Raw genomic sequence first — 17,811 nt, 5'->3', positions numbered from 1 at the left:
GATATAGTCAAATTTGCAAAGCGTTCACTTAATATTTTAGTTAAAGCAAACCTAAAAGAGATACGGGTTTTCGGCAAAAGGGACTTATGAATTTCAGTGGCATCCTTGGCGCTCAGAAGTTCAGCTGAAGTCCCGATTAGTAAGGACAAGAGGAGCCACAAGGGTCCAGACGTAGAGGAGGAGGCAGACCCAGCTGGAGCTGATCTTCACCCAGACAGCTGGCCACTTGCTGGTCATGTTCTGGAACTTTGCATCAGGGCTAAGAAAACAGGAGAGTCATGTAAAGGAGCCTGATATCAGCATCTCACAGCCCCCACTGCCAAGGTCAAGAAATTCTCCAGTGAAACATGGTTGGCACTAACCTCTCAGTAAGGTTCTGGAGGGGACTTCAGGAAGCTATTTTTAGTTCTTAAGAGCAAGAGACTCTGCCTCTCTTATGGCTTTTTTCTTCTTGTCAGCAGGAAAGACCCTGACTAACTGGGCAAGGTTCTTCAGAAACATCTGGCTATTCTAGTTACTGGTCAAAGTCTAGATGGAGATGGCCTCCCTGAAACGTTCCTTCATTAGCACATTACTTGAACCATCTCTAGACACAGAAAATTAGTGAACAAAGATGGGTCAGATTGCTCTATGTCATCATTATCTCTCTCAATAAACTCAAGTCTGGAAGAGCCCCTGAGGATGTGCACTGCAAAGAATTCCAGTAAGTTTTAAATGCTAGGGCAGAAAATGTCAAAAGTATTCCAGAAGAGTCAGCACTGAACGTAATTTCATTACATGGGTAAGAGGAGTTCTGAGGTTAGGACAACAGATGGACATTTTATAGGCCATTCAAGAGGCTATGTGGTCTTTCCTGTTTTGTCTGTGCCTCCTACCTGTACCAGCTGGTTAGGGTCATCATGATGTACAAGGAAGCCAAGCAGAGCATTAAGTGGAAGAAGGAGTAGCTGTACTGCACTCCCTCTTTTTCGTTGTCCACAACCCGCCGAGGCTGCCCATCTTCTTCATCGCTGCCACCATTGGTAGTTGTATCACCAAGGATCACGCTGTCACTCCCTGACAGGGTCAGCTTGTCTACTTGGCTATTGCTGGAATTGCGGATGCTGGAAAGTGATCCCAAGGAAGACAAATCAGAAAGGGGCCATGAAGACAAACTGCTGCCACTGGCCTGTACACATGGAGGTTATTTCTGAACTGTTCCTAATTTGGAGACTGAAGGCCTGCTGAAGGCCCTGCTTCAAGTTCTGAACGGTTACCTGTCATCATAACGCTGATAGTACTCTCATCAGTCACTACTTGATGGGTTAATTGCTTAGGGATGTTTCAAAATATTCTGCTCTCAGTGTCTCCTTCCACGGCTTCGTGACTCCGTGACTCTGCTTTGCTTGGAGTGTAACACCCACCAAACTCCTCCCAGCTAATTTACTCATCCCTCACTTCTCTGACTTGTGCCATGTCCTCTGGAAAGCCTTCCCCTGACGCCACTTGTCACTAGGCTAGGTCAGAAGACATTCCTCTGACTTCCCACAGCTCCCTAAGCTTCCTTCTGCCACTGCACTTATCATTCCTGTCTTTCTTGCTATTCAAAGAACTCCTTGACAATAACCTTAGTCATCCATGTGTTTCTAGCATCACAGATGCTCACTGAAAGTTTAAATGACTGAATAAAAAAGTACATACAAATAAAGGACAAAAACCACATGATTATTTCAACAGACATAGAAAAAAGCACCTGACAAAATCGGATACCCTTTCATGATAAAAAACCCACAGCAGAAATAGAGGAGAATGTCCTCAAACTGATAAAAGGCATCAGTGAAAAACCCAGAGCTAACATCATACTCAACGGTGAAAAACTAAAAGCTTTCTCCCTAAGATCAGGAACAAGACCAGGGTCCCATTCTTACCATTTCTATTCAACACTATACTAGATGTTCTAGCCACAGCAATTAAGCAAGAAAAACAGGTAAAAGGTATCCATGTCCAGAATGGAAAAGAAGTAAAATTATCTCTATTTGCAGATGCCTTGATGTTGTATCTAGAAAATCCTATGGAACACACACACTCAAATTATTAGACCCAATAAACAAGTTCAGCAAGGTTGCAGGATACAAGATCAATACACAAAAATGAATTGTATTTCTATACACTAGCAATAAACAACCCAAAAGTTAAATTAACAATTTCATTTACAATAGCATCAAAAAGAATACAACAGAAATTTAACAAAAGAAGACAGGTACACTGCTAACTATAAACCACTGAAGGAAATTAAAGATCTGAATAAATGGTCTAAGTAAAGAAAACCTAAATAAGACATCTTCATGTTCATAGACTGTAAGCCTTACTATTGTTGAGATGGCAATATTCCCCAAATTGATCTACAGATTCAACACAATCCCTATCAAAATCCCAGCGACTTTCTTTTTTTGACAGAAATTGACAAACTGATCCTAAAATTCACGTGGAAACGAAAAGGACTGGGAATAGACAAAACAATCTTGAAACAGAACAAATATGGAGGAAAAAAAATATCTCTTTGTAAAACTAAAAGAAATTATTTGATGAGAGGATTTAATGAACTTTTAAGAACTGTACACAGCTCTATAACTGGAGTAAAAGACTTTTCATTAAAGACACCCTTTTTTAAATCCCTCACACTGCTTTTTGAAGGCAAAATAGCTTCCTTTATGATCATTCTCCATGGGAATCTTGTTTAAGTACCTTTTAACTTACCTAGAATACAAAAGGCAGATAACAAAGACCAACAGCCCAACGAAATTCTCTGAATCCAGAGAAGGGCCACTCTTTGATGGTGGAGCAGAGGTAGGGGCCGGGGCAGTGGAATTTCCAGGAGCCAAAGTTGGTGCAGTTATGTGTTTAATGATGCTCAGCAGGCTGGGGTTGCAGGAACGATCTGAAAATGGGAAATGTTTTACTATCCTTCCAAGAAAGGGCTTGAGGAGTTGCTTACACATCATTCAGTCATGATGTAAAACATGGGGATGCTGTATTTAAAGAATCCAAAACTCAGCAGTAACATATTTGCATCACAACCAGTGACTTAGTATTAGAAAAAAAGAAACAAAACAACAGTATCTGGCAAATTTCATAAATGTCTCTCTTGATTTTATTGGTTTTATAGTTTAATTGACAAATCTTTTTAGTTCTATGATGTCAAGGCTTTAAATACAGAAGTTTATCTCTACTTTTATTTTTACCTAGTTACTTAAGAATAAAAAAGAAAGTCATTATTGGGGAGGGGATATGCAATAATTGTTTTCCTTTAAAAGAAGCCCACAGAATGGGCTTTAATCCTATTGAAAAATAATCCTATAATAACTACAAAAGGAGATTTCCTACAGATGTTTTTTCTACAGCCTGTGACACTAAGTAAAATTCAACTGAAACAATTTTACAAAAGGCCAAAACAAGGCTGCCCTTGTCCAGAGCTCTTAACTAGATTGATTTAGTCCAGGTTTGGTAAAGCTTAGACTATCTACAACTGTGGTCCCCAACCCACAGGGCTGCTGCCCATTACTGGTCTGTGGCCTGTTAGGAAACATGCCTCGCAAGACCACCTAAGCTCCATGCCACCCCCAGCCCCCAGCCCCAGTCCATGGAAAAACTGTCTTCCATGAAACCCGTCCCTGGTGCCAAAAAGGTTGGGGACTGCTGATCTAAAAGACAGCAGGACCCTTTAGGTTGTCAGTTATGAGTAGCTATGAATAGACATAAAATGTGAAAAGGCAAACGTTTGCAAACCTACAGTGAACACCGTACGTTTATATGAAGTTTTGGTTTTTAATTTTATATTTGCCCTAGCTCTCATTTCTTCACCTACCAAAGGGGTAACTTCCTACTTTTCTTTCATCAAATGACTGTGCTATTGACATTCCCTTACCAGGTTCATTGGACATGGCTGACCAGGTGAGGTACATGGTGTAGAGGGTGATTATAGAGGACTGCAGGAGGCCGGAGCGAGGCTGGTGTTCCTATGGAATCAAAACAAAAACAATGCCACAGGGATTGCTAAGGCATGACTTTCTAAAACCCAGTGCACTTCCCTGGGGATTCACTGAACTGCCAGTAACTGAAAATCAGTTGAAAGATAACAAGTAACCTTTCAGTTTGAGTTAGCTTACAAAAAAACCAAGAAAGACAAAGCATGTTCTACTGGTTCTCAAGGCATTTCATGATCCTAGAAATTCCTGTGTCTCACACAAAGGCTTTGATTTTAATCTAAGCTCAGCTTTCACACTATTAGTTAGCTGAGACCCATCACTTCTTTGAGGCTTCAGTTTGTTCACTTTTAAAAGGAGAGGTGATGTCTAGATGTTCTTTTCATACTTCACATCTAAAACTCCATGAATTTTTTAAAGTATGGCATTTAAAAGATGAAATTCAAAAGCATGAGTTTTGTTTTGAAATATTAAAATCAATTATTTTTCATAGCTTAATTCCCCCAAAATATCTTGGCTAATGAACCATAAAAATCATTCCTATGATTTAAACACTTTTATAAGAAGGAAAAATTCTCAGGCCAGGCATGGTGGCTCACCCCTGTAATCCTAGCACTCTAGGAGGCCGAGGCCAGAGGATTGCTTGAACTCAGAAGTTTGAGACCAGCCTGAGCAAGAGCAAGATCCCGTCTCTACTAAAAATAGAAAAATTAGCTGGGCGTCATGGCGTGCACCTGTAGTGCCACCTACTCGGGAGGCTGAGGCAGGAGGATCATTTCAACGCAAGAGCTGGAGGTTGCAGTGAGCTATGATGACGCCATTGCACTCTACCCAGCGTTACAGAGCGAGACTCTGTCTCCAAAAAAAAAAAAATTTAAATTCTCAAGATACCTAGGTTTTTTTAACAATAGGGAAATTCATTTAATTATGATACTGGCACTCAACGGTACACTGTATCCTTATTGGATTATAATTATGAATACTTTATCATAGTATGAAAAATGTTTAAGTGAATAAACTTAGACATAAATTCATTAAAAAAGTTATCTAGATTTTAAGTTTAGCATTGAATAAAAACAGAAGGAAGCAACAGAAAACAATCATACCTGAATTTTTGGGTGGATTGATATGATAGAAACCACAATGCAAAGGATCAGATTAATACTGATGAAGAACTTATTTTCTGTGCAGCCATCTGGTTTGGTGTAGTATGTGTAGAGCAGCCCAACACTGATGATTGACAGGACATAAAAGAAGCTTGTGACAGACAGTAAAGCTGGAAAAAGGAAATCAAAATGAATGCCCACAATTATAATAAACTTACAAGGAAGACCAATTTTCTTTTACTCCATATAAAAAAAAAAAAGAGAGGCATCATTTCACTTTTACAGGGTTAGTAATTTACACTAAAGCCTAGGAGTTCAAGGCTGCAGTGAGCTATGATGATGACATAGAACTCCAGCTGGGCAAAAGAGTGACAACCTGTCTCAAAAAAAAAAAAAAAAAAAAGATGAAGAATGTAGAGTAGTATGTTAACAGTGATTAGTAACTACTGGATAGTTGAATTATGGGGGATTTATTTTCTTTTATGATTTTCCGTTTTCCAAGTTCTTGACACAAAGCATCTGTTACTTTTATAATGGGGGGAAGGCATGGGGTAGAAGTAAGGAATGTCAACAACTATGATTTTTAAAAATTAAGTGTGGCCAGATCGTTGCCCCTAGTAAGTAGAGGGCTCTGAAGTCCCTCCTCATCATTAAACGGGCTGTAAGTTCTATTCTCAGCCTAGCAATTTTAAGTGCTCCTTTCCTACCAGAAAGCTTTTCACAACAGATGTGGGGTCACATTCCGAATAAAGTAGTAAGGACTATTCACTCCTATCTGCCTGAGGGACATAGGCAGCTGTCCCGTATGTAGAACTCATCTGAGTTCCCTGTCCATAGAAACAAAGTTATCAAAATCAGAACTATGCTACTAAATACAACTGTTTTTCCTTATCTAAACAATGTAGTTACATTATAACTTTCAAAATAAATAAATTGGGAGAATCCAATGATTTATATTATCTATAGTATTCCCTTCCAATAATGCTAGTAATTCAGAATTGAATTCAGAAAATTACAGTTTTTAAAAGGCAGCTTGACATTGGGAGTTTATATATTTAAATCAATGGGGATTTTTTTTTTTTTTTTTTTGGAGACGGTCTCACTACATTGCCCAGGCTGATCTGAAACTCCCGGGCTCCAGCAATCCTCCCACCTCAGCCTCCCATAGCTGAGGACTGACTACAGTAGAGGGCATTATATTCCAAACGATAAGCCTTTTCCTTTATTTTCCTTTATTTTCAGGGGAGGGAAAAAAAATCACAGTAGAAATTCACAGATGTCACCTGATGCCATGTTAAGGAAGTAGGTTAAGACAGAAAGCAAAACACAAGGAGTTAAAGGTCCTTATGTTGACAAGCTCTCTGATTAACTTAACTATAATGGAGATTTTATTATACACCCGATGTACAGCTATCAAAGGTGAGGTGAGATACCTACCGGCATACCATAATCTTGGGTTTCCTTCTTCCATTCGATTTACCCATAATTCATTCCAAGAGTGAGCACAGTCTACCAACAGTACCAACTGGATGAGGATGAAGAAAGCAGCCCCTCCCATACCAACAGTAAACCAGGCTACAAATCAAGAGAACAAAGTTATTCTCTATCATAAGAGTAACATTTCAGAATGCTACTGTTCAACATTCTGAACAGATTTCAATTCAAAGAAGAGAGATGGTAAAAACATTCTGTCTCTAGAGGTCTAGCAAGACTACAATTCCAAACTCAAAGGCATTGAGAAGTAGTCTGTTGGGTTTCAGACCTTTTAAATGTTTTAGCTTGTGCCAAGGGGAGCCCGGGACCTGACATTCGAAATGATACGATAAGCCTTTTCCTTTATTTTAAGGGGGGAAAAATTACAGTAGAAATCCACAGATGTCACTTGATGCCATGTTAAGGAAGTAGGTTAAGATAGAGATAGTGAACACAAGGAATTAAAAGTCCTTATGTTGACAGGCTCTCTGATTAACTTTGTACTGAGTCAAGTGAGAAGGTAAGCTATTCACATATGGCTCCACAAAAGCTGTTTAACTGGGCTGAAAGCCTCCTGGCTTTAAATGAATATATTAATACTGGGTTGCAGGTACTAAGTCATATTAATCAGACACCATCTCATTTAATCATCAGTTCGACAAAATCAGTAATGAAAACATAGCTTTAACTCAATCATTTGCAGTTTGTATAGCTTATAATTAACTCCTTCAAATAGTGAGCCCTACCTGTCGTAAAAGGGCCCCCAGGAATGTAGAAAGCTCCAACCATGATTCCAACAAGAGCAGCAATTTTGAAGAACCAAAACCTATTAAAATATAAGAATGCATTTATAAAATGCTAAGTTTCACCCTTATACTGAGAAAAATTAATTTCTGAAATGTAAAAGTAAAGCTTTCATAGCTTTTCTCCCAATATGATGATTGTCTGGGCTTATTTCTTTTGACATTAGGCTAATTCATTTAATATTTCACACAGTTAAAAGACAACATTAGCACACAGAATAAATCATTCACATTAATAACAACAGAAAAATATGTAAATTTAGAATCTCCCTACTTCTAGCACTTATAGGTAGGAATTTTTCTAGCATTCTGGGAGTTCTAAAGTAACAGCGTTAGCTATATACAGAGCCTTTAACTGTAAGGTTTGAAAGAAAAGTAATCACCAAATATTTTGTTTACAACATAGGACACAAATGCCTTGCCCAAAATGACACAGCTCATCACCTGCAAAGCCAGGATCAAACCTGACTTTCAGTTCATGGTCTTTAATGACTACCTTGTATGGCAAAGTGAGAACCAGGCTTTGGAGCTGGGCAGACCTGAGTTTCAATCCAAGCTCCAACCTTCAATTGGCTGAGATCTCAGGCAACTTATTTAACCTCTCTCAAATTCAGTTATTGCATTTGTAAAAAGGGACTGTAATACATACATAAAGTTTATAAAGCTTCCTTCAGAAATGAGAACTGGTGGTCAGGAGTGAGAAGCATTAGAATATGTAAATCAGTGGCCCATAAGTACCCACCTTAGCCCCCCAAGTAGCTAAGACTACAGGTGACCGCCACTGTGCCCCGCTAAGTTTTTTTGTTTGTTTGTTTTTTGCTTTTAGTTTGGTTTTTGTAGAGACAGAGACTTGATATGTTGCCCAGACTGGTTTTGAACTCCTTGGTCTCAAGTGGTCCTCCCACCTAAGCTTCCAAAGTGCTGGGATTATAAGCATGAGCCATTTTGTCCAGCCTAGTGGTTTCTGGTTTTGGTGGGTGGGTGGGTGAGTGTGTGCGCGCGCGCCGTATGTGTGTGTGTACACTGTTTAAATCAGATACCTGTTTATCTTTAAACAATGGAAAGAGAAAAATATGTGTATGTAGTATCTAGTACTTAAAATGTTTGACAGGCATTCAATGAAAATCTAGGAACTTGAAACAAAATGTTTTGTTTTGTTTTGTTTGAGACAGAGTCTCGCTCTGTTGCCCAGGCTGGAGTGCCATGGGGTCAGCCCAGCTCACAACAACCTCAAACTCCTGGGCTCAAGGGATCCTTCTGCCTCAGCCTCCTGAGTAGCTGGGACTACAGGCATGCACCACCATGCCCGGCTAATTTTTTCTGTGTAGATTTTTAGCTGTCCAAATCATTTCTTTCTATTTTTAGTAGAGACGGGGTCTCACTCTTACTCAGGCTGGTCTCCAACTCCCGACCTCAAGCGATCCTCTCTCCTTGGCCTCCCAGAGTGCTAGGATTACAGGTGTGAGCCACCACGCCCGGCCAAAAGTATTTTTAAAAAGACAGAACTCCACAACCCCTCAGCATATAATATAGGGCTCTAACTGAAAATGACATTAAAACAATTTCACGAGTAAAACAGATCAGAAATAAATCTGGGCTACTGATTTAGATATTCCACTGCTTCCATCAGAATGGCAACATTAACTGCTTAAGGGGAAAAAGAGCCACACCACAATATAACAAATTAATAATGAATCTCACATACCCATTGTGTACTGCTGCTCTAGGATCTTTACTTGTTTTTACTTTTAACATGAGCAGAAAGAAGACAAAGAAAAAGATGGCCAAAGCAAAGTTGATCCGATATACAGCTTTATAACTGACCAGCACATCACAATCTGTATCTGCGTTTATGTCAGACATCCTGATCTTAAATCCCCCTTCACAGAATCCAGGAATCTGGGGAAAAAAAAAAAAAAAGCAATTTCAATGCTATGGGAATATCCATATCTAAACAAAGATTCTATTCCACCACAAGAAAGCCTGGATTTATAAAACTACCCACTTTAACAACTGCAAGACTGCCTATGGAATTTTTCTCTTTGGTTTCCAATTCATTTACAATTGTGTTACCAAATAGTATAAACAACTTTCACTGTAAAAAGTAAAGTGACCTCTCCTCTTTGCTTTTATGCTGATGAGGTTATCTTTCATTTTCTCATAAGATTTTCCAGCTACAACTGACTCCCTCCTTCCAAAGGTGAAAAACGTTGTCTAGTGTAGATGCTTAAATCTTAAACACACAAGGAAAGAAAATGTTTTGCAGCCATTCTGTTCATGTTTTCTGTCAGTTATTAGACTAGAGCCTGAAGATGTTCATTCTGTATTTCTGGGAAAGGACCAGTATCTTCATACTGTGTGTCTTGACTACACCCAAAAGTAATTAAAAATTCCAAAACTACAATGAACTCAACTGAGTTTAACAGTGAAGAAATAAAAACAATTACAACTAAAACTTTGCAAAATATAAAAATAAAAATAACCAGTACATTAAGGGTACTGTTACTTCTACTTACCTTCTTCAGCTGAGTTTCCATCTTTTCACTCAACATGATACAGGATACAAGAGTGCCCAGGAAGAGAATTAAGGCATAAATGAGGCGTGTCACCATGGAATTCTTAGTGTTAGGACAGCAACTACACAGCAAACATGATGCACCACCGCAGAGGCATGGAACCTGTAACAAGCACACTGTGGGTCATTTGACACCTTCATCAGTGGACTCGTCATGACACAGATGTCACAGAATAGAAGACAAGGCAAACCAGGCTTTACAGTTTTAACTGAGAGAATCATGGCTAGGAGGAAGTAGTTAAAAGCATGGGCTCTGGAATCAACATTATTTCTCCAAATTAGGCAGAACACTTTACCTCTGCAAATTACATCATCTAACCTTATTTCCTCATCTGTATTTTTTTTGTTTGTTTTTGAGACAGAGTCTTGCTGTCTTCTAGGCTAGAGTGCCACGGTGTCAGCCTAGCTCACAGCAACCTCAAATTCCTGGGCTCAAGCAATTTTCCTGCCTCAGCCTCCTGAGTAGCTGGGATTATAGGTGCACACCACCACACTCGGCTAATTTTTCTATTTTTAGTAGAGATGGGGTCTCAAACTCCTGACCTCAAGCGATCCTCCCACCTCAGCCTCCCAGAGTGCTAGGATTACAGGTGTGAGCCACCACGCCTAGCCTTTTCCCCATTTGTAAAATGGACTCTGTAATAAAATCTTCCTCCCTCAGACTTTGCTGTATCCAATGAGCACACAACACAGTGCCTAAAATAAGAGCCAAATAAATGTTAATTATATTCACACACAGATCATACTTTGTCTTATAAATATGAGAAAAACACAAGCCTAACTCCACTTGCTGTTTACTGAGAATATTAGTTACCAAAGCTGATACTCCAACACAAAGCAACGTTACACGGAAACCTCCATATAGATGATGATGGCAAGGGCTATTTAGCTCCCCTCAAAAGTAAACCAGAGGTACCTCAAAAAGTTAAACATAGAATTACCATATGACCCAGCAAGTATATACCCCGAAGAACTGACACAGCTATTCAAATAAAAGCTTGAATGTTCACATGGAGCACTATTTACAATCACCAAAATATGGAAACAACCAAGTGTCCATTAACTGATAGTAAATGTGGTCTAAGTAAAATATGGTATATCTACACAATGGGTTGAGAAATAAAAGGGAATGAAGCACTGATAATGGTAAAACATGGGTGAACTTCAAAAACAGGAGGGAGGCTAAGTGAAGGGAACCAGACACAAAAGGTCACATCTTACATTATTCCTTTTTTATTTTTTTTGAGACAAGGTCTCACTCATCACCTACGCTGAAGTCCAGTGGCATAATCATAGCTCACCACAGCCTCAAACTCCTAGGCTCAAGCAATCGTTCTACCTCAGCATCCAGAGTAGCTGGGACCACAGGCACCTGGCTAATTTTTCTTATTTTTTACAGAGACGGGGGTCTCACCATGTTGCCCAGGCTGGTCTCAAATTCCTGGCCTCAATATTCCATTTTTTATAACGAAATATACAGAACAGGTAAATCCAGAGACAAAAAAAAGGGAGAGGATATTGGGGAGTGACTGCTTAATGAGTAAGGGGGTTTCCCTTTGGGTGATGAAAATGTTCTGGAACTAGGTCACTGGATTATACACTTTGACATGGTTAACTATGTTATGTGACTTTTACCTCCGTTTAAGAAAAAAAGCATAACCTAAATCTTTGGTCAGCTAAAATCTGTTCATGACCACCTAGGTGACAGAGAAGTTAATTAGGAAACTGCTTGAATTTCTTTGACAGGTGATGTTATCAAGTCATATCACAAGGACAGGCTAATTCAGAATTAGCAGATATAGACAATGGATGACTCTAGTCTTACAATATGGTCCCAGTAATACCTTTAGTTTTTATAGGTGGACTCTACCATGGTTTTGTGTGGTTTGGAGCTAAACTTCTAAAGAGCTCAGTTTTCTCATCTGTAAAAATGAGCATCATACCTCCTACCCAAAAAGGGTTATTATGTGAAGAATCAAAGGATATCAGAAATATAAAGCACCTGCTTTAATGCCTTACATAGTAGAGGCTCAATATAGCATAGTAACCATTATTATTTGTAATTGCAACAGCAATGGGAAATTGACCAGCCATCTCAGTCTCCAATTCTTAACTACAATCTAGGCCAAATGACCAAAATGGAGTCTGTAACAGATGTTTTACGGCCAAAACAATAACATTAATTGCCTTCAGGTTTACTTTATCTGCACTCTCACACTCCTGTCTCCCTTTAGCTATCTTTTTCTGCCCATTCAAATAATTACATAGTAACTGCCTGTTTGTTACGGGTTGAATTGTGTTCCCCCAAAATGTCACATGTTGAAGTCCTAATCCCCAGTACTTCAGACTGTAATCTTACTTGGAAACAGGGTCATTATAAAGAGAAGAAATTTGAACACAGGCTTGCAAAACAGGGAGAACGCCGAGAAGATAAAGGCAGAAATCTACAAGTCAAGGCACATCAAGGATTATCAGCTACGGGAGAGCCAGGGAACAAATTCTTCCTCATCACCTTTAGAAGGAACCAACCCTGCTGACACCTTCATCTTGGAATTCTAGCCTCTAGAACTGAGAGACAATAAATTGCTGTTGTTTAAGCCACCCAGTCTGTGGTACTTCGTTATGCAGCCCTAGCAAACTAATACACTTAACTATTATTAATAACTGTCATAAAAATGCCTAATGGGGGAGACTATCTTTACAATGTTTTATCTTTTGCTCCTTTACACAAAAGGTATTCAGTAAATATCTGTGAAAAAAACCTGTCCTACTATGTGTCCTCATTTCCCTATTTCAGTAAAGGACAACTCTATTCCTCCTGCTGCTCAGGCCAAAAACCTGGAGTCATCCTAGATGCCCTCCCTTTTTCCAAAATCCTCATCCAATTTCAGTATCTCAGCTCTATCCTCAGAATACATCCAGAATCTGACCCCTTTCACAGTATCCTTACCTATCACTTTGGTCCAAGTCACTACTGTTATCTCTCATCTGGATTAAATGCAATAGCTCCTGTCTCACTGCTGCAAGAACCCATTTGGAACCCCTGAGTTGATATAAAGATTATTTTAAGCTGAAGATATTTAAGATTCAATAGATGCAGGAATAAAGTCTTCCCAGGGGTTCCCTTATCTGACTAAAAGCAGCAACTTTTGAGAAATGCAGCTGCCATAAATTCCCTCTCCAGGGGAGTTTTAAGGCCATGAAGAAGCTGGCAAGATCTCTCACAACTATGCAAAGGAGTATTATCACAAAATTTCCTATTTTCTGTTTGTTCTCATAAAAACACACTTTTCCTTCCTAAAGAAATCTATTTGTCCTTCCCATAGAAGCCTTTGTCCTACTAAGTTAGGAATATAAGCCCCAAATTCTAACCAACCTATCGAGTTATTCATCACTGAGCACTCCTGCACATGTGTACCTTGCATGCATAAATAAACAACTCTTTTTCTTGCTAATCTATCTTGTCAGTCTAATTCACAGGCCCCCAGGTGCAGAACCCAAGAGGTTGGAGGAAGTTTTTCCTTGTCTACACTGCTTTACCCTTACCTTTCTACCATCTATTCTCCACACAGTAACCAGAACCCATGTTGTTAAAACCATAAGCCTAAATCATACCATTCCTTTTTTCAAATTCTGTAATGGATTCCCATGTCACTTCAGAGTAAAAGCCAAAGTCTTTAATGAAAGGGGTGGCCTTGCAAAAATAACAGAAAAATACCTAATCCCGCAATTTCCCAGTAAAAGTTAAAGATCAATCCTATGAGTTCTCCCACTAACAGCCACCCAGCAGGAGTTGTTTTGCACAACTTCTGAAAAGAGCTCAACAGTCAGAAAAGAGATGTAAATCTTTCTCTTTAAAATTGCTTTTTGAGAATCTGCTTTTATAGAGTTCCTGAGTAAACAGCAGAAGAATGAGCTACAGCCTCAACATATCTGGAGGGAAGAGTCACATCTCCTGTGATAATGATAATCCAAGGAAAGGCAGGGAAACCAATCAACTCTTGGACATTGACACCCAGCCCCAGCTTTTGTTATCAACTGACAGCCATCGCTATTTTTTTTCTCTTCATCCCCCTTAAAATCAGCAAGCCAGTTGGCCTCAGGGCTGGCATCTCCCTTCTCTTTCTTTGGGATGCCACAGTCTCCCTGCTCTCTTCCCTCCCCTGCTTCCCCTCTCTCACTCTCTCTCCTCTAAGAAGATAAAATAAACTGTTTTTACTTTTATATATCCTAATCTCTGCATGAGAAACTTTTCTCCACCTGTGCCGTGAGCACCTAACTAGGCTTTCCACCCAAACACTTAAAAACCTACAAGACCATACTGATAAGGAAAACCCCCATCTATTACTTAGCACAGCAGCCACCTGAGACCCCCACCCCTCACAGAAGACCCACATTAGCATATTACTAACCTAACACCTGGCATATTAGCATACCACTAACCTAACACCTGGCACATTAGCATATCACTAACCTAACATGTAGCACATCAACATAACATTAAACCTGTTACCTGCTGTGGACACTAACCTAACCTATTACCTGGCAGGCATTAGTCACCTGAGACCCCTCCCCTTGGATCACCCCAACTTAATAAAAATGGGAAAAATTGGGTAGACGGGACTCAGAATTTGGTGGCGAGACCCCCTATAAGCCCGCTGGCGAACAAACCTTGATTCTTCGACTCTCCGTGTGCCGCTCGGTTTGTCCTCAAGACCACTCACTATAACACTTGCTGTAACAACACCATAGCTAGCTACGTGATCTAGCTCCCTACCTTTCTGATTTTGTTTTCTATTACTCTTCTTCTCACTCATTCCACTCTCTAATATACACAACTCCTTGCTGTTTCTACTGAATAAAAGGGATCAATAAAATATAAAAGCAATGGATAGGTAGAAATGCTTGGATGGCATCAATTCAAATCTTAGCTTTCAATCAAAGCCAAAATGTGTTTCAGGTTATCACCATAGGAAAGACAAGTTTGTTTCAAATTACCAATTCACTCCTCAACTAATAACCTTCTCAACCACATTTTTTTTAAACTCTATTTTGTAAATAGTGAGTTTGAATCACTAGTAGATTGTAAAAATCAGCTGAACAGGATTTTTTTAATGTGATAGAAGAGAAAAGGAAAATTGGACAGTAGATGGTAAAGGATTATTTCATAAAACTTTGTCTCTAAATGGATGCATAGGACCAATTATGTAAAAGGTATTTCTTACTTTAGGTCAAGGTCAGAAAAATTATAAAACCACTGCTCTCAAGAAAGTCCTAAAAATGCTCTTATCTAGGATTTTGGCAAAAAAGAAAAAAAAAAAGCAAGCCATAAATGACTGAATGCCCTTTGATTTAGGATTAACAACTTTAAAGGACAAAAAATACATTCTATTCCTAAGAAATAATAGTGGAATGAGCTAAGAAGAATCCTTAGTGTGACACTGTGAAATATACATTTTGGTCCCCACGTCCTGGTATGCAACTAGTAAAATCCTTGGAATCACTAAGTGATAAAGTGTCTTTTTGTATGGTAATGAGATGACTGGCAGCCCCTAGGAAGCTTCAGTAAGAGGGCGGGTCACCTGAAAGACCAAGGCAGGATCAGAGGGTAGGGAATTTCAGCTCCTCCCACCCCAACCTCCAAGGAAGAGACTGGGGCTGAAGGCTAGACTGACAACCAATGACCAATAATTTAATCAATGATACCTACATAATGATACCTCCATAAAAGCCCAAAAGGACAGAGTTCAGAAGAGCTTCCGGATAGCTGAACATGTGATGGTTTCTGGAAGGTGTTGCCCTAGAGATGGCATGGAAGCTCTGCACCCCTTCCCCCGAGCTCATCCTGCACATTTCTTTACCTGTATCTTTTAAAATATCCTTTATAATAAATGAGTAAACATGTTTCCCTGAGTTTGGTGAGCAATTTAATCAAAGCCAACAAGGAGGGTTGTGGGAACCCTGATTTAGAGCTGGTCCTCAGAAGCACAGTTAAAACCTGAGGCTTGCGACTGGCATCAGAAACGGGTGGCAGTCTATGGGACTGAGCCCTCCACCTGGAGGACCTAATGCCATCTCCAAGCAGATAGCCTCTGAACTGAACTGGAGAACACCCAGCTGGTGTCCACTGCAGAACTTACTGCTTGCTTGATACCTGGGGGAAAATCCCCATACATAGCATCTCAAAAACGTGTTGTGAAGATAGTAGGAGAAATTTAGTTTGTTTTTTTCTACACACTTGCTCAATTACATCAGTTGGGGAATTAGGAAACAAGGAAATGATTTCAAGAAATCATGCTCCTCTGAAGTGGGTATATAAACGAAATCAGCACATTCTCTTTTACAGGCCCTAAAATTTCCTTTTAAAAATAGGTTTACAGGCCGGGCACGGTGGCTCACGCCTGTAATCCTAGCAGTCTGGGAGGCCGAGGCGGGCGGATTGTTTGAACTCAGGAGTTCGAGACCAGCCTGAGCAAGAGCGAGACCCCGTCCCTACCAAAAGTAGAAAGAAATTATATGGACACCTAAAAACATATATAGAAAAATTAGACGGGCATAGTGGCGCATGCCTGTAGTCCCGGCTACTTGGGAGGCTGAGGCAGAAGGATTGCTTGAGCCCAGGAGTTTGAGGTTGCTGTGAGCTAGGCTGACGCCAGGGCACTCTAGCCTGGGCAACAGAGTGAGACTCTTGTCTCAAAAAAAAAAAAAAGAAAAAAGAAAAAAAATAGGTTTACAAATTACAAAGTGATACAACACATTTATTCACTTTATCTTCACAACAGTTCTCAAAGGGAGGAATGCTGGGGTGATTATCATCAGAGATAAATGACTTGTAGAGGTCCCAAAAGGTTCAGGCTATGGCTTCCAATTTTTAATAATAATAATCCACAAGGCCTTCTTTCCCTTGCACTAAAACTACCGACAAGCCTCCGTTAAAATCCCAGCTCTGCCACGTAATCTGTAGTTTCGTCAAATCCCGTGCTATCGGATAAAAACATTCAAGCCGCCCAAGATTAAATGACGCCACCTTAAGAGGTGCTTTGGCATGAACCAGAGCCCCGGCCCCTTGGTCCCACCCCAGCTCCGCAGGAACCTCGCTTCCGGAAGGCTCGCGGGGGCGGGGCAATCGGAATTGTAAACAATGGCGGCCTAGCCACCGCCGTTCCTCAACTGACCCGGAAAGCAAGCAGCCCGATCCCGCTCTGGAGAAATCGCGGATTTGGGGCTGGGCCTCCGGAAGCCCTCTGCACCCCAGGACGTCCCCCAACCCCCGGGCCTCTGTGGCCGAGGCCCGTTAGGGTCCGGACTCGAAGTTCCTTCCCTATCGCTCTGCTCCCCAACACCGCCGGTCCAGCGAGAACACAGGCCCCCGAACTCACCCAGCTGGCGAGGGAGAAGACACCCAGCACAGCTCCCATGGTGACGCCAGGGATGGAGGTGGCTGGTCCAGAGGTGTCAAAGGCGGTGGTAACCGCCAGCTGAGGCGTCGCCCCAGAAATGCGACGGTTTCTCAGGCCGGAAACGCGGTCCACCCTCGCCCAACGCAAGGTCTGCGTCATTGCGGGGCCCCGCCCACCGTCCTCGCCCGGCGCTGCCGAGAGGGCGCCTGTCATTGGTTGAGGGAGAAGGCGGGGCCAAACCAGCCTGGGGTTGCTGGGACTGTGAAGGTATCATTCCTTACCTCACTCATTGGTATTCCCTGGGAGCCCATTATGTGTAAAGATCTGCCGGTTACAGAAGTGTGCAGAGAGACACAGTATCCTTTCTAAGGGGATCTGGGGAGTCACGCCTCAAATGATAAAATCTCACTAAACAGGTTTTGTTAACCCAATATAATGTGGTTTACTTCCTAACCTGTTTCCGGCATAGCATCACATGAAAGATAGAAGAGC

At 40.7% G+C, this 17,811-nt stretch overlaps 1 protein-coding gene across 1 annotated transcript; it reads right to left on the bottom strand.

Annotated features, from left to right (window-relative positions):
* Positions 1 to 12: 12 nt before the first annotated feature.
* On the bottom strand, positions 13 to 17,477 carry SERINC3 (serine incorporator 3). Its single transcript, XM_045529169.1, has 10 exons — positions 17,299 to 17,477; positions 9,861 to 10,022; positions 9,050 to 9,243; positions 7,288 to 7,367; positions 6,506 to 6,643; positions 5,069 to 5,238; positions 3,905 to 3,995; positions 2,737 to 2,917; positions 876 to 1,103; positions 13 to 259 (listed from the first exon to the last, which is right to left on the bottom strand). Exons 1-10 carry the CDS (start codon positions 17,335 to 17,337, stop codon positions 121 to 123), a joined length of 1,422 nt encoding a protein of 473 aa, XP_045385125.1. The 5' UTR covers positions 17,338 to 17,477; the 3' UTR covers positions 13 to 120.
* Positions 17,478 to 17,811: the final 334 nt, after the last annotated feature.

The sequence above is a fragment of the Lemur catta genome, chromosome 17, assembly GCF_020740605.2.
Source record: "Lemur catta isolate mLemCat1 chromosome 17, mLemCat1.pri, whole genome shotgun sequence".
Lineage (NCBI taxonomy): Eukaryota > Metazoa > Chordata > Mammalia > Primates > Lemuridae > Lemur > Lemur catta.
The sequence above is the reverse complement of the archived record's forward strand: the minus strand, read 5'-3'. Positions and strand labels throughout refer to the sequence as shown.

Excerpts from the sequence above, each read along its gene's own strand:
- SERINC3 (XM_045529169.1), bottom strand. The coding sequence starts at position 17,337 with ATGGGAGCTGTGCTGGGTGTCTTCTCCCTCGCCAGCTGG. Across the intron at positions 10,023-17,298 it reads TCTTCTCCCTCGCCAGCTGG|GTTCCATGCCTCTGCGGTGG; the intron begins GTGAGTTCGGGG and ends TGCTTGTTACAG. Across the intron at positions 5,239-6,505 it reads CCCAAGATTATGGTATGCCG|CTTTACTGTCTGTCACAAGC; the intron begins GTAGGTATCTCA and ends TCCTTTTTCCAG.